Below are 17,549 nucleotides of genomic sequence, written 5' to 3' on the forward strand. Positions count from 1 at the left end.
GCAGTAGGAAATGCAGAATAACTGCAGATTGTGGATGCATTTCTATTGATCGAATTCATTTTTCCAAACCGGTTATGTCTATGAGGACTGATCTGTATGCACTGTCCACATGCAGCCCTATATAGCAGACAGTGAACATATGTGCACGGAATATGAAGGTGCGGCTTATCTGTATCCATCCATCCATCCATCCAACATACACCTGCCTTGTCACCGTGAGGGTTGCTGGAGCTTATCCCATGAGATGACCTACAGTACTCCATGCTTTCTAGATTTTTTTTAAATTTCACCCTAATAGAGTCTTTCGGTCTGGAAATAGTACCCGGGAAACTTTAGTGCAAAGTTGTGGTTTCTGTGCAGGAGGTTCAGATTTATACCTCCTAAAGTGCAAACTCAAATGTGATGTTCAAAAACGAATAGACTTTGATTGAACAAAGAGAGGAAAAAAAAGCATTTTTTTATACTTAGTCAAGTCTAAAAATATGCATAACCCTTGTAAATGTTTAATGAAAGTTATGTTTATCTAACCAGCAAGTTCATTTGAAAGAAGATAAGATAAGTTATTCTTTATTGATCCCACGTTGGGGAAATTCAATTGTTACAGCAGTTCAGTCCAAAATAGAGAAAAAAGAAGAACAACAGCAATGTGTAAAAAGAATGAAAGGGCATTTAAAATGTGCAAAAATGCAAAGATAATAACATTTAACAACAAGAAGAATCTAGACTATATACACTATAATGGCATAACATATAAAAGATTTTTTAGAAGATAACATGACAAAGCACTGAAAGCATAATTTTTATTTACATTTTCACCAGAAGTGATTTGTTCAAGATTTGTCAGATGGGTATACAAATTTTGGGCCATGTGACAATATACAACTTACAACTGCTAGTAAGCCAGTGTTAAGGCCCGTTCACACCGGGACGAATTTAACGCCTCGTGACTAAACACAGGGCACCAATGTTAGTGTGCACACCGACGCGAAAAAACGCCACGCGTCAAAAAAAAAACAACGCCTCGGGTTCGTTTTTTTTTTTTGACGTCTCGCGTCGAAATCTATTCGACCAATGAGAATGGCGCTTTTGCACACGTGTCTGGAGCTTCTGAAGTTACAGTAAAACACAACTTGGGGGCGCTCAAACACAAAACTGCCTTGCTGAGCACACATACCAGCGAAGAAGATATACGCCAAGTAGCGTCTACACTGCCGCGAAGAAATAATGACGGACATTCTAAAATATCCCCGAACCAAGCACCAGTTGGAGCTATTGGTGCTTGAAATATTCATGTTTTCTTTGTATTATTCTGACAAGCGCGTAAATACTTGCCCTCTTCTTTTGAGTGAAAAGCGACTTTAAGAAGCGTAAAGTTGCGCAGCGCCACCTTGTGTACAGGAGTATTTCTGTTTTACATTAATGAATGAAATTGCATGTTCGCTCGGCTCATCGTCAGCGAAAATCGCCTGGGTGTGAACACAAAAAACGTGGCGAAAAACGCTGGTGAATAACGCCTGGTGAATATTCGTCCCAGTGTATACGGGTCTTTAGGCATCATTAACCTAAAATATTTTACAACTAAGTCACTACGACCAATATTTAGTCATTCTTTGCCATTGGCGTTGAACTACCTTAACTCTTCAAATGTTTACGCTATTAACGCAATTCCAAAAAAATTCTGAAGAGGAGAAACGCTGCTTTGTGTTGATATGCAACTCTTCACAGCAGTAAAGTGGTATCACGATTAATGTAAACCAACCGACTTGGATGTGGAGAAAAGCATATTTTTGCATGTTGGCTCAGAGCTTTTTTTCTCAGGATCTGTTGGAACTACATGAATTCTGTAAGCGGTGGAAGAGTTGTTGCAGATTGAAATATGCAGGTTATTTTGGCGACAGCTGCAGTATTTTCGCGAAAAGGTTCATCACCTGTGATCATATCTAATTTCCTTTTTTCATTGCTAGTGTGTTCAGTATTTCTACAGACCATACAGCACGTTATCGTCTACTATATTGTGAGTTAGTTGGAATGCATTTGCAGAATTTTGTAGTTTTATGTTTCCAGTGGTTTTCATCTGAGTGAACGTTAAACATTGCATCCTTCATTTTTGGAACTATTGGTCACAGATATAATAAAACTTTTGTGAAGGTCTGTCAAATGACCTTTGATGTTGAAAGTGGGTTGTATTGAACCAAGCGTCAATCGCGTGAGCCATAGATGCTTTCATAAAGGTAAATAAAGTTCCCCTTCAAACAAACAAAAGTGTAGCAACCTTCTCATTCTAGCTTAGTTATAGGACATAGTTCAGTGAGATCCAGACCAATAAAAGGAGCTAAACTTGTTCAATGTCTTTGAATGACTCTCTATCAAAGTGGATGTTCTAGACATCTAAGATATAATTCAAATTAAAAAACTTTGGGAATTGACTGTCTCAAACTTGGAAAACACCCAATTGTTGGTTGGACAAGCTGCTTAATTTACCAGCTACCAGATCAAAACGGCTACCTCCACGCCTAGTTTATGGTTTTTGGTTTTACTTATAATTATTTTCTTGATTGTGACTCAGTGTAGGTTTCCTGTAAGTCTCGCTAAACAAAACTCACTGTGATTAGAACGTTACATCAAAGACCACCCAAGCCACCAAAGGCTGATGCTTTCAAGATGACCTCAGTCCCACCCACAGCCCTCCCGGCTCGAGTCATTAGCAGCAATCATTTCAGGCTATTGTCTGAAATAAATTTAGCGCGATTGAGTCCAAACAGACTCTCTTTCTCTGAGGTGGGGCCACACAGCAACAGGTACTGAATGAGCGTGAGTGTGTGCTGATGCAAGTTTACAGTCCGTGTGGGAGTGCATGTTTTTACTGTTTGGCCGTCCGTGTCAGAACAATTGTAGATGAAGGTTGTTCATCCATGTAAAGTAGGCGGGTTGTTACACAAGCAAAGATATTTCCTTTTACTGTATGAAAAGGATCAAACATACAGGAAAAGCAGGCCTCACAGTTGCCTAAAGGTTGTTCCAAGCTAATGACTCAATGGTTAAATCTAAAGCTAATGTTCCAGCTTAAGTGCAATTTTGACATCAAATTGTGAATAAATGTAACAAAAGAGGTGAACAAATCTTAACAGATGATCTGTACCTCACTTTACTGGTGTTGTACAGTTTGATCAACTAATACTGGCGTGAATGGGGGAACCACTTAGTTGCACAACAAGCCACCTTGTGGTTACTCTGTGAACAACAAGGCTTCAATAACTTGTGTTTATACCTCAAGTTGGATTTGACTTGAGCTACCTTCACATCAAATCTGATTTGCATGTCAAATTTCATTGTTAAGTGGGAGGTCCTGCGGTGCATTTTTAAACGTCGTGATTCTCAAGAGGTAGTGCTTTCTGGCTGGTGAAACGACGCTTTCTGCATGGAAAGGCAGTACAGGGTCTCAACAATTCTGAGGTTTGTGGGAATTTCTTGGTGCGTCCATATTTTAAAAAGCTGATCTTTGATGAAGACTGTTAACCAATCAGGAACTCAGCTTTGAATCAGTTTTTGTAGTGGCAAAGACATTGATGGTAAACTCACCATATTGGGAGTGTCCGTTTAACGGGATCATGAAGCCACACATAGCAACATGCTTGCCGGTGCCTTTATAGTGCTCTCCAGAATAAATAAAGCCAAGCTTCTTTCTCAACATCATCCGTGTCTTCCACAATGTAGCAGTGACAGTAGCTCCTCCCACATGTGTCAGGTCAGGTTTATAAACACACCCTAATAAAAAGCTTCTAGCAGTGAATTTGATGGTATCAAAACAGAGGCGGTGGACCCAAATTTGATGCACTAACCATGTTCGGTGTGAACCTAGCTTGAGGCCTAACCCTAGCAACAACCACAGAGCTAAAAAACTGGCTCCACATGAGGCCAATACAGAGTATTTTACCCCATGGTGGCATGCTTCATCCGTGTTGTTTATTATTCACTTGCTCTAGTGCAGGGATGGGCAACTCCAGGCCTTTAGGGTGACATTACTGCATGTTTACTGACATCCCCTGCTCTTCCATGTTCTAATTGGCTGGACACACCTGAACTAGGTAATCCGTCATGAGTAGGGCTAAGATTTCTGGAAATCATGCTGACACACCAGTCCTTAAGGCCTAGAGCTGCCCATCCTTGCTCTAGGACTATGTTTGGATAAGTATTTATTGTTTCATATTTATGAATATTATATGGCTTTGCGTATTTGTCTAACCCTTGTGCTATCCTAGGCACTTTAATGTTGGGAGTTGGGTCATCTAGACCCACTAGACAGTGCTCTGAACCTTTTTTCTTCAATGATTTGTGATCTTCACTGGTGTCCATGGATTACATGAAATCCTCTTCACCTTTATCTACCTTTGTCATGGTAGGGAGAATACGTCAATGTAAGGGTGGGGTCATCTGGTCCCCATAAGATAGCACAAGGGTTAAAGTCTTCAATACTCTGTGCCTTAACTCAAACTACATGTTTCTATGAGTACCAAAAGCATCCATCAATCAGTACGGGTGTCTGTCTGTCTGGGTTGTTTTACAAATGAGAACCATAATCAAACATCCTATAAAAATTTGCCACAGCAGCTCGTTACACGCTTTAAATGGACGCACACAGAACTAACAACCAGAGGTGATGTTACATGTTCAGCCACCTGTCTCCTAAAGAAGTCCTTCACCAGGTCATACAGATGGGTCTCTGGGCGTGTCAGCAGACAGCCTACACTGTCGCTGCAGATGAAGGTAGAATTACATTCTGCTCACAGACTTAATGTCAAAGGAGTAGAGAGCTGGCTTTGTGTGTGTGTGTGTGTGTGTGTGGGTGTGTGTGTGTGTGTGTGTAGATGAGTGTGCTCAACAGAAAGCAGCTCTGCAGTTTTGGTGCAGTGGTGCCACACTTTTGTCTTCAGGATGTAAACAAGAGCTGCCAGACTGACGCCTCCACCCTCAGATCTGCCCCTTCTGCCCTGTCAGAGAGTCTCGGAGGCATCAGGGCAGTGTCAATTATCCTCCTCTCCCAAGCTTCCAATAACAGATGAAAGTCCCCGCATGCAGCAAAATCAAATTGTTGCATCTGTTCTACATCCTTCTTCTAAATCCTTACTGATTCTGGATAAACTCTTGGATTTAGCATCAATAGTAAGAGAGGGGGAAATGTAGCAGTCACAGAAAAACTTAAATGAAGTAGCTCTGCTCCATTATCCATGCAGTAGTGAGTTCATACCAGTGTTTGTAGTTATACTGTTTAATGTAGGGACATTACCAAATACTGATCCATCTTTCAGTAACAGTTTTTCCAACGCCATTACCATTATTGAATGTAAAAAGGGGTTTGTTACGATGAATTGATTTCAAAAACTCTGCAAACCAAACGCACCAGCTGGCTGGGGTTCTGTCAGCAGGGGAAACAACACAAATTCATCCAGAACTACCAAATAGACTGGACAACATTTTTGGCACCTTTTTAAAAATGTGAAATAAATAATTCCTTTTCAAGCATTCCATGCTCCTGTGAATCTTTGTGTTGAGTGTTGCACTGAGCATGGAGAAATCTGGGGATTTGGGAGAAAAACATGAAAAAAACATGGAAAATCTCAAGGGCAAAAGTTCATCTTCAGAGGTCTTGATTTTATTGTGTCCACTGTCCATCAATGTATCATCAAGGGATTTCCAGCCCATAGGAGCATAGCTAACCTGCCTGGATGTGGATAGAATTGGAAAATGAATGAAAAGTGACAACATGAGGAACTTTGACTAACTTCCACACAACTTCAGAATGACCTGCAGATAAATGGTAAATGGTAAATGGCGTATACCTATATAGCGCTTTCTACCTTCTTACGAAGGCCCAAAGCGCTTTACAGTCACAGTCCCATTCACCCATGCACACACACATTCACACACTGATGGCGGCTCCGCTGCCAAACACTGGCGCCAACCTCCCACCAGAGGCAAGGTGGGGTTCAGTGTCTTGCCCAAGGACACTTCGACACATGGGCGTGCAAGGCGGGAATCGAACCTGCAATATTACGATCATGGGTCGACCGCCCTACCGCTGCACCACTGCTGTTGTAAAGGATACAACAGTGTCATTTTGGGATGCTACAGGATTGGGGTCGGACGTGGCCCAGGTTCCTGACAAAACTAACAGTAGTGTGTTGATGTTGAGGATCTCCTCAGGATTTATTGCGCTTTTTTAATTCATACCAACATTTTGTGTTATTATGGTTCATGGTTGCTAAACCAGAGCATATTTTAGTGAGTATCATTCTTTGTAGTTTTACCTATAATAACTTATTCTTCTCTTTTCCCTCAGCTCTTATGTTCAATGGTGGCTGATATTTCAGCTCGGGCCTTGACTGCAACCAGCGTAGAAGACCAGCCCACCCTTTCTGCACGCCATTATCAACACACTGACCCCAGCTCGGGCACCAAGCTGGCATGTGACAAGTGTCCAGCTGGCACCTATGTGTCAACTCACTGTTCCCCATCATCTGTGAGGGAGTGCACTCCTTGCCCTGAGGGTACTTTCACACGGGGTGAGAATGGAGTCCAGCAATGCCATCGCTGTCGGGCTCCCTGCCCTGTGGGCTTCACCGAGAAAGAGCCCTGCACGACCACCCAGGACCGGGTCTGTGCATGTCCACCCAATAGCTTCTCTCCAAGGGGTGCTGACGGAGGGTGTAAACCCCACTCCCTTTGTCCTCCGGGTACTCGGGTGAAAAAGCGGGGGACTCAGACGGAGGACGTCCTCTGCAGACCTTGTACCAAGGGGACATTTTCCAGCGTGGAATCCAGAGCAACAAAGTGTAGGAATCATACAGACTGTCGAGCTCTGGGGTTAGTGCTTCTATCAACAGGGACTAGAGAAACTGATAATGTCTGTGGACCTCCCTCCACTACCCCATCTTTGTTCCCCCCATCCTCTTCATTTGGCCCTGAACATGCTGCAATTAAACAGGAACCCATTTCCTCAACTTTGACATCAATACTCTATGGACCTGCTCATAAAGGTGAGACCACAATAAGACAAATAAGCTCTTTGTACTCAAGTTTGAAACTTTCTAGAGTAATTTTTTTTGTTTTTAATGGAATCTCTTAGTGTATTATTTAATTATAAAGGTAAAAATGAAATTTGGCAAAAAATATTAGGTGATCTACTAAGAAACGTAGTAGCAAATGCATCCCTAGGAAAGTAATTGGCCTTACAAATCAATACTGTATATCATTTTTGTATTGTATTACACTGATGCCCCAATATTAAGCTTAATCAATCACTTTGTTCTTGGTTCATGACCTCAGCACTTTTCTTTTGGGAAAGTCCTAAATAAAGAGAGAAGCTCTGGTACCTGCTCCGTGTGTTTATAACATTAGTTCAGGAAAACTCAATGTTGAAAAATCACATGATTATTTTTCTCTTCAAACAACAACATGAGAAACATTGCCTCCTCCCTTTGTTTGTATCCGCCTTCGCTCTGCCTTGACCTCTGGTACTGTTTCCACGTCAGCACTGTCTCATTCAGTCTCCGGGTCACTTCTTAGAATCGACCATTCATGGCCAGCGTGTTCTCTCTTCCCACAAAGACGCCTCCACACACTGTTCTGTCAGAGCTGTTTGTGCTGTGGGATTTACAGCCGCACAGACAGTTAATTTGACCCCATGTGAGTTGTGTGTGGGTATGGTGGATTTGAGGAGATGGGGGGGGCTACATACTTTCATTTACTGGCATGAGAGATTGTGAGCTGCATTCTGGACAGAAATTAAATAGGGACTGGATTGCAAAGCATGAATACAAACATGTATTAGAACAGAAGATGAATGTTTTTTAAGCTTTTATAAAGAAAATCTTGGAAAGACAAAAAAGATCTGGAAAAATGTTGTTTTCTAGCAAATTTAAAGTATTGAGGAAAATATTATCCTAAAGATTGAAGATTTCTTTATTTACCAAAAGAAACTGAAAGCTGATGGTCAGATTAAGAATTAAAATAAACGATCAGACTGTCTTTTTCAGCTACTGTGGCTATGCTAATAGCGCAGTGGCATAAGTGCACAAGATACATTTTTTAAATGCACTTTGTGTCACTTTTTGACTGGGAGGTTTTATTTGCACCAGGGTTTGTTTCCTGGGATAGTTTTGTTTAGTTTTGGGTGTGGAACCCCACCAGAACTCAAGAAAGAGAACCCTAGTCCTCTTGAGACCATGGTGGTTGGATCACTTGCAAACATACCCTGATGCACTTCCCTTCATTATGAACACAGGAAAACTTTCCGAAGAGCAGACAGTGGAAAAAAACCCAAAGGGAGTGAAAATATCTGAGCTGTGAGGTAACATTGTTTGGGTTATCAAGCCCTATCTGTTGCTCCTGCGTCATTACATTATATCAGTTAAGGTTTCAGAAAAGAGAACAATTGAATTGGTTCATGTCTGTCTTTAGAAACTCTGAACCAAACAAGGATTTCTGAACAGATGGCATTGTTTGAATGCTTTATAGGATCAGAAAATCCACTTCTCTTCTATTCTTTTCTCAGTTCTATAGTTTTTGCACCACTTGGCTTTGTTTTTACTCACCAAAAGAACTATCAGAGAAACATTGATGTTTATAGACTATAAACTACAGGAAAAAAGCACAGAGCAAGCAGCCCTGAAGTATCAGAAGCTACAATGCAGCTGAGGATCTCTGCCATCGCCAGGTTTGCTGTCACTTAGTTTGAACAGCCCATTGCTCAGCACGGCGGATGAAAACATTTGTAAAATTTAGCGCTTTTGTTCAGATCTTTAGAGATTTCACTTGAGCTCAAACATAATCAAGGAGGAGACTGAGAGATGAGCAATCCAGAGATCTACTGTGAGATTAAGAAGAGAACAGCTGGGTCTGGCAGCAAAGCAGTATGAGGACGGAGATTAAGAATTGTTGCAAAACCTCATTTGAACTTGGTTGTGTCGCATTTTACACTCTGTAAGTCGCGCTGTAGTTTAAAAAAAAAAGAAAAAAAGACAGAGCGCCTTATATATAGATTTATTCTGGTTGTGTTTACTGATGTAGAAGTGATTTCGAGAGGTACACAGCGCTCTATCAAAATATCAGTCTGTCTTGCACTTGTTGCAAACAAGGTTGGGAGTCACAGGTATTGTCAACATGCTAACGTGGCAAATATATAGCATTATAAAAACAAATTCTAGAGTTTTTGTAAACAGTTAATAAAGTCTGACTGACTGACAGACCTTTTTCGGACTCTTTTTTTTTTTTTTTTTCAGATTAGATTAGATGACTTTACGATGGGGAAATTCATTTATCTGTGGCAGCAATAATGACATTCAGAAATAACATCAAAAAAGGTCATCACAAATGATGTTCATATTAAATAAATAAATATTAAATAAATACACCTGCGAAAGTGTAAGAAACATGTGATCCACTGCAATTATGTGATCAACTGTAAATACAAATACAAGTAAGTAATAAAGTACACGCCAAACAAGCAACCGTTTAGGAACAAAAACAATTGAAAACAGCAACAACTGCAACAAAAGTAAATGAATAAATGAGTGAAAGAAAGAAAAACCGTGGGACGGTAGTGTGTCACTGTAACACGGTGTTGTGTAGTGTGATGGCTGTGGGGAGGAATGACCTGCGGTAGTGCTCCTTCTTGCACTGTGGGTGCAACAGTCTTGTGCTGAAGGAGTGTGCTCTGTTGTCTTGTCTAATACGTCTTATAGTTCGGTGTGACTTTTATATGGCAGAAGTATGAAAATAGACCATTCATTGACAATGCGCCTTTTTTTCAAACCAGTGCAAACATAAAAGTTATTACAAAGTCAAATGTTAATTACGATACTTATAGTTGTCCATGTTTTTAAAAATTGATGGTTCTAGTCTTAAAGTCAACTGCATTTAAAGTACTCTGGACAAAGTATCTCTAGCTCATGTTCTGGGTGAATTATGTGGATCATTGGGGTTTTGGTCTAACAGATTAATTAATTTTTAAGATGCGTCTAAAATTAGCTCAATTTGCTTATTCTCAGATAATACCCAACTGTTGTATGTACAATAAGATTTGGATGACTTATCACCACAAACACAAAAGCTACATTACACACTACAGCAAAATAATTTATCGTTGAATATACATGGATCCTAACATCAAAAGTTATTACAGTTTTGGTACACTACTTTTATTGTATAATAATTTTGTTCACACACAATTCTATCCAGTAGGGCAATTTCAATACTATTTGTATTAAAGCATCATGTTAAAGTTACATGTTTGTATTTTTTTTAGTCGGATCTTAACTTTTTGTAAGAATGTGTCAAGAGTAAAATCTTGGCTAGTCCGACTTCAACTCCATAAGGAAAAATATCAAGTCCTTTAATAAATTAAATGAGACTCTTCCCTTATTTAATTAACATTCCTTTTGGTCACTTTGTAACAGGAACATATGTTTAAATCTTTCTCTGTTTTGGGTTTTTTAGAAAAAGTTAGTAAAAATAATTAGTCAATAAAATCATCTTTTTCTTTAGCTATGAAAGACTCAAGTCTATTTTAGCCAATAAAAAAACATAACCTATTTAACCTACATAACGGCTGGTTGGTCTTTTTACGATTTGTGTAGCAGATTGCTCGCATGGATTAAAGTTTTAGTGTTCCCTCCTGTGTTGCCTTCTGTTTAAGTTTCCAGGGTTAAGTACTTTGGTCTACTGAGTGAGTTGAAATGAGTCTCTGTTCCTGCCTAACGCTTGCTCTTGAACCTAATTTGGTTGTTTTTTGTCTTTTAAATTTTCTAGCTGTTTTTAAACAATTGCTTTGGTTTTCGTAGGGACCTACAGCCAGTTGGCATCCCTTCAGCAAAAATCTTGGAGTGGGGAAGACCAAAAATCAGAGGGAGAACTACTTAACGAACCTGACACGCCTACCCCGCCGAATCAGGATCCTCTATGGACTCTGCTAGCTTCAGCTCACAAGCAGCCCAAAGATCAGGGGTCAGAATTTGAGCAAGAAAACTCTGACTCTATTCCAAGGCCTGGAAAGCAGTCAATGGAAGGTCTAGAAAGTTCTGAAACAGGTAGGGCTGGTATAAGTAAGACAGCAGGCCAGGGGAGTGGAGGTGGGGTCTCCAACTACTACAGACCTTCTCACAGAGGCTCCCCGAAGCCATCGATCCACGATCACTTTGACATCAACGAGCACCTGCCCTGGATGATAGTCCTGCTGCTCTTGCTGGTGCTGGTGGTAATTGTAGTATGTAGCGTGAAGCGGAGTTCCAGGGTGTTGAAGAAAGGCCCCGTGCAGGATCCCAGCAGCATCATGGAAAAGTCAATCCAGAAGAAATCCTCTGCACCCCCGACACAAATCAGAGAAAAGTGGATCTACTGCTGCAATGGACAGGGTAAGCCTTTGATTTTGACCAATAGTTTAGCCATCAGATCACATCAATGCAGACCAATAGAACAAACTGCAAAAGGCATTTGTTTAAACCTTTCTTATCACTGTTTTCTGCTAGTTTAACTTCACAAATGTGTTGTATAGGGGCAAATATTTTAGAAAACAATTTTAACAGAAAATTCTTCCTCTAAACAACTCTCCATGAGTGCATGTCATTGGTCTTTTGAGTTTCACACAGATGTAGGAAACAGTCAAAACATTTTGTGCTTTAGGGTGGATGTGCTCTACATCTGCAGTTTACATAAAGGTTGTTGCTGTGTTCTGATGCTGGATTGACCTGAGCTGCAGAGAGCCATCTGTTGATGGCATTGAACTGCTGTTGGCCTCTCATCCAATCAATTCTATCCCAGGACACATGGTGTGGAGAGTAGTGGTGAAACAAAGATCGACATGACCGTTCCGTAGCCCCACCCTGCTGTCATTGTCCAACAACAATTAATATTGTACTCTTCCTTACAGGCTAATCAGAGAAACAGATGCTGACTCATCTGTTGAAGGTGCACAAGTCTTCACTTTGAAATTCAGACTACGCATGTTTGATAAAGCTAAGCCACTCTCTCTCTCATTGTTATGTGGCCACAGAGAACTGGAACAATCTGGTCTCAGCTGCATCCCGGTTGTTGTTCGGTTGGCAAGGTGCACTAGTGGGTCAGTCGGATCCCTTACAAGATGACAGAAAAAGATACATAGAGGGAATGAAAAACTGTTAGGGTGACGTGTGTGTGCGGGACAGGGTTGTCTCGTTGAACTTAAAGGTCTTGTTGACGAAGTATGTGTGGCATCGCTGTTACTATGCAATATTTTTTAAGCTTGGATGTCTAAATTTCCTGATAAAATAGGCTTTAGCTTGACACCAAAGAGAAAACCTGATAGATACCAAAACAGAGGTGGAAATAAAATGTTTATAGAATCTTTTGTTGGGTTAAAATAAATAAGCGTTGACAAATGGTTGGTTTTGGTTACAAACTCCTGTAGATGTATTTGTTGTATTCACGTGTGAGGAATCCTTTGCCCATGTGTATGCATTTATGTGTGGATGTATGTTTGCGAATGCAACTCAAATAGCTAGTTTACACTGCTATTTACTCTGAGGAACATAAAAAAAGCCCACATCTTAATCCTTCCAAGGTGCATGCCTGGCTCCTCTTGAAAGGTTGTAATGCCCCTTTACTAGAGCTGTTAAAGCACTTGGGCAATAAACGAGAAAAAAAAGGGAAACGTCAAAGCAGAGATCACACACATGCAGAGTTTGGCAATCGCACAGAGCCGGTCAGGAAATGGTGAAAACTGCTACTCCTCTGCATCAGAGCTGAGTGGGGCTTTCCAGGGTGACACAGCAAGCCTTTATGTGACCTGTGCAAGTCCTTTTTAAAGAAGGATGCAGCTGACGGAATAAAAGACTCAAAACAGTAGAATATTTGGGATTATTGGAAGTAAAATGACCCTCTGGATTTTTTTACCCAGTTCCAAAATCTATGTCTTTCTTTTAAAGAATAGCACTATTGTTAAAGCAGATTATTGGGGAGAGAGATGATACATTTTCATTTTACTATGTGTTTGAGGGGGCAAAATGTTATTAGGGGCAAATTACTATAAATTAACTTTAAAACATCATAACTGAGGGTTTAGCTATCCATTTTCCCCCGTAATTTCCGTTTTATAATTTTAAATTTGTCCTTTACCTGTCATGCTACACTTCCTGAAAGTATTATCGGTATCCTTTGGTTGCAGGTTTCTCCAGTACAGCCAGATTCAACCATTTCTTGTTCAGTTTGACTTGAATTTGAAATTTTTAGATATATATTGTACAGTTATGATAGCTATATGAACTGTTGGGTCTTTTGGGAATCAGTTACCTTACATATAAATACAAATTGAAGCAATACATTTTTCTTTTGTTAGGTACTTCATTAGATAGCTGTGAAACTTACATGGTAAAGGCAGCCACCACTGTACAGACAGCCAACTTGGTTAAACAGGGCATGCTAAAACGGTCAACCACCATCGGTGGTATTGTCAATGGTCCAAGGTCTCTTTTTTCTGCACCAATCTATTCTGTCTAGGACCTAACCTTTAGTCTTCCATCCTGAGGCCTTGTTGGTCAATCATAAGGATAGTAAATGTCACCTTTCACCATTTTCATAGACCAAAGCACTTGAGAAATCAAACACCTTTCACCTGCTTATGTGCACCTTTATTCACCAATGCCACCAGAACTACCACTGAAGACACTAGCCAGGCCACTAGAAGCAATATGGGTTTCAGTGTCCCACCCAAGGGCACATAGACACACATTGGTATCATTGAACCCGCAATCAGAGGTCAGCCACTCAAGTTCTTCGCCACAGTTGCCCCGCAACTGTAGTCTGAGCCACATTTTCTTGTGAAAGCCCAAAAGTATGGCTTTCTCAGATGGAATATCTCACTGATGCTAAAAAAATTTAGCTCTAGTTACCACTTTTTTTTTTTTTAATAACCCTAATATAGCAGATAACAGCATACATTTTTTTGATTGGTTTTTCTTATCTGACGGTAAGAAAAAAACAAAGAATGGTAAAAGTGCAATCATTGTTTAGAAAATAATCAATCACTCTCAAAATGCAAAGAACACATGTTACATTTTCTTCCATCCTCCATCTTGTAGAGCACAACATAGCATATAGCAAGTTCGCAGAACTCCCAAAACAGGTTTCCACCCTGTTTTTATCGTCTGAATGTTTACGCCGTCTTGTGTAAATGATTAATAGCTGATCCAGTCCTAACTAGATACTATACTCCTATTCTCAATGACAAAATCTTTTTTTTCATCTACATCTATATTTCAACACTAAAGAACAAAAGAAAGAGAACCCCACAAACTTGGTTTTACCATATAGGCATCCTTGTTGGCTTTGGCCATAAGCACCACTGTGTGGATTTAAGGGAATATAAGCATACTAAGGCGTATAAGCAGATTGCACTCAATGTGATTAAGAGCTATATTATTTACAACATATATTTCCAAAGTGAGATGCAGCGTGTAGAGGAAAACATTTGGGAAAACAACAATGTACCTGCCCACCATCCTTCCTCATTAAACATCTACACCTTTAATAAGGCCAAGTTCCACATCCAAGCCCAGCAGGAAGCCATGTGTTCAAATATACGGCTCTTTGCTGTATCAGGGTGGGCTGGGGTAGCCTGCTCTCACTACAGCCTGGGACTGATTGTGAAGCCCAGAATGTGAAAGGGGTTTGTTGCTTGGTTGGAGGTACAAGGCGCCTGCTGCGCTTACACAGATCCACGCACACATTTCATTAATTTAACTTTGTATGTTCTTTAATTGGAAGGAATGTTGGGAGGACGATGTCATGCCATTTAACTGAAAGATATTTGTTAGGATGCTGATGCACACAACTGTTTCACATCCTGCTACACACAATAATAGGGTTGGTAGATGGGACTGCTTGTTGGAGCCCGAATTTTTATGTTTCACATGAAAACTTTTATTTAAGGGGTTCACTTCTGACTAATAGTAAAGTCAAAAATTAAACATCTAAAGTTGTAGTGTTTTTGAGTAAAACAATTGTATTCCCCTCACTCTCTCGTTTCAATTTAAATTATTTTTTCCAGGGTCCAATCTAAACTATTGATGTCATAAAATATCAGACAAGCAACTAATAAATCTGTAATGCAACACACAGCAGTTCTTTTTCTTTCTGTATTTACTTGGTGAAATTCATAGGTTAAATTCTTTGGTTCGAAGCCCATTGAGACGACTGTTGTTGTGAATTTGGGCTATACAAATAAAACTGAACTGAATTGAATTGTGAAAAACAGAAGTGTCATATTGTTTCTAAAGGGGTATTTATGCCAGGAAGCAGTGGATGCAGTTTATTTTTCATGTTTTGGAAGTTTTGTTTTTTGCTCTATTTCATGGTGGACAACTTTGCCATGAACACTCAAAAGGGACTCATATTTCTTATGAATAGGGGCAATGTTAAGTGTCTTGGCCAACGGTACATTGTCTAAGCTTTTGATTTAAGATTTCATACTAAGCTTTAAATTTGACACACTGACCAACCAATTGTCAGACAACTGCTTGACCTGTTTAGTTACAGCCAATGTGAAGCTGGATTAGCCACAGGTGTATTCCAGGGGTCTGCTGAAAGTCTGTGTGTGTGGACACTTTAGGACAATGCGTTACTTAAAGCATGGTGTCGGTATGTTCACTATCCCACCTATGTATGTCTTTGTGCATGAAGAAGGCAGTAAGTCTGTAAAAATGAAGCCATATTGATAATTTATCCACAAGGTTTGTGTTTCCAGTAAACTGATAAAAGTACTTCTTCAGTTATAAGAGCATTTGTAACTCACATCTGGTCAACATAGGTTCTAGTGGTCCTCCATACGTTTTCTGATTTATGGTAAAGGCTTTAATACAACAATTCTGTTTAGAAATTGTTTTTGGTGCAGAGTTTGGATAGAAGCTATCTCTTTTTGTAGAATTTTATTTCTCTAAGTTGTTCAAACTATCCTTATTTATCAAGATATATTTTGAAACTGCTCACCTTTTTGACTTGCTATTTTCAACGGCGGTGGCCCATAGGGTCTATACAACAAACACAAACACTTGTGACGCATCTCTTTCAACTCTTACTTAAACCATCTGTATAAGCTGAACTAGACATCATTTACTCAGAATACACGCAGGGGAAATCATTCCAAGATTAAAAGAAATTGGAGATGCTTTGCACATTGGGTTTCCATGGTGACGGCGACAAGCAGCATTAGATGGAAAGGAGACACGATATCCCAGCTATACCTGGGGTTTCCTCAGGTATCAAAGCCGAACTGAAATGGCTTTTTATCAGAATGTTGGTAGACGGAGAATTTAGGGTCATTTCTTTTATTTTTATTTTACAAGCAACCTTTTCTAGATTTCAAAACAACTAGATATTATTTCTATAACTCTAAACATTGTACAGTTTATAGTATTCATTATTTAGACCTCTGCAACACTGAGGATACATTTAAAACTAGAGTAGGACATTTGTTGCTTGTTCAAAAGAGTTCTACACAGGCGCTGTGCTTTTTTTCAGTCATGGATGATCGATGTAAATGACTTTAATAAGCAAATATCACCATAGCACGAATCATTTCTCTTGCATAGAGGCATGAATCCTTTTAGCACACAGTGAGTCAAGGACGCAACACAACTGAGTGACATTTCGCCTAACTTAGCACAAACTCATTAATTGATATAATGCAGCAAATATTTAAAATCCATACTGTTTTTAAGTCAGATGAAATGATACCCAGAAATACGTTCACTTGTCATGCTACTACCCTAGGCAAGAATTTAAACATGAATCACCAGACTGAGTAATCACTAGACTTATATAGGTCACATTAATGTGCCCAGCTGGCTGAAGCATGCAGGGCTGAGGGATTTCTCCACTGTCGCTATGTGTTGGGGCCAGTGAGGTGGATGATACTAGACAGGCTCTCAGCCCAGAAGGCTGGCACGCGAGCACCTCTGGCCTCCTGCAGAATCCCACGGCTTTACTAAGGCTGGCCAGACACAGGGGATTTTCTGTACACTTTTTTTATGATTGATCCTGACGCCATATAGAGCATTAATGCTTAGTAAAAGGAGGTCAGATGAAGCTTGTTGGTATAAGGGCTTTTGACTTCAGTGAGATTGCTAAGTTTTAGGTTAGGATTTTAGGTCAAAGGTTTAACTAAGACCAGCGTTTTAGATTTCCCTTGGGAAAAAAAAATAGTCTGGAAGACCTAAATGGTGTTTACAAGATAGTTAAAACATTGGTGAATTAAACATTATTTAATATATCTTTAGAGACGCACTTAAACAGTCTTTAACCATGATATGTTAAAGATGGTGGAGAGCTTTAATTTAGGAGTGACTTTTTCATAAAATGACAATGAAAAGTCAAACTTTTCATACCTGGTTGGGTTGTTGTTTTCTAAAAGAGGAATAAATGACAGGTGACCCTCTAATCTACAATAAACAGATCGATGATTACTACTAAAGTCATTGTGTTCCAATCATTTTATTTGTACTAAATCAGTGGACAGCCAGTGT

General features: G+C 39.8%; 1 protein-coding gene across 2 annotated transcripts in view; it reads left to right on the forward strand.

Annotated features, from left to right (window-relative positions):
* tnfrsf21 (tumor necrosis factor receptor superfamily, member 21) overlaps window positions 1-17,549 on the forward strand; it is a 34,077-nt gene that overhangs the window by 4,491 nt on the left and 12,037 nt on the right. For both annotated transcript variants that reach the window (XM_078942691.1, XM_023952993.2), the window contains 2 exons: window positions 6,338-7,034; window positions 10,839-11,408. In XM_078942691.1, the coding sequence (XP_078798817.1) occupies window positions 6,350-7,034; window positions 10,839-11,408 (1,255 nt within the window). In that variant the 5' untranslated portion in view covers window positions 6,338-6,349. The remainder of the gene's footprint in view (window positions 1-6,337; window positions 7,035-10,838; window positions 11,409-17,549) is intronic.

The sequence above is a fragment of the Oryzias latipes genome, chromosome 24, assembly GCF_053564925.1.
Source record: "Oryzias latipes strain Hd-rR chromosome 24, Olatipes_Hd-rR_3.1".
Lineage (NCBI taxonomy): Eukaryota > Metazoa > Chordata > Actinopteri > Beloniformes > Adrianichthyidae > Oryzias > Oryzias latipes.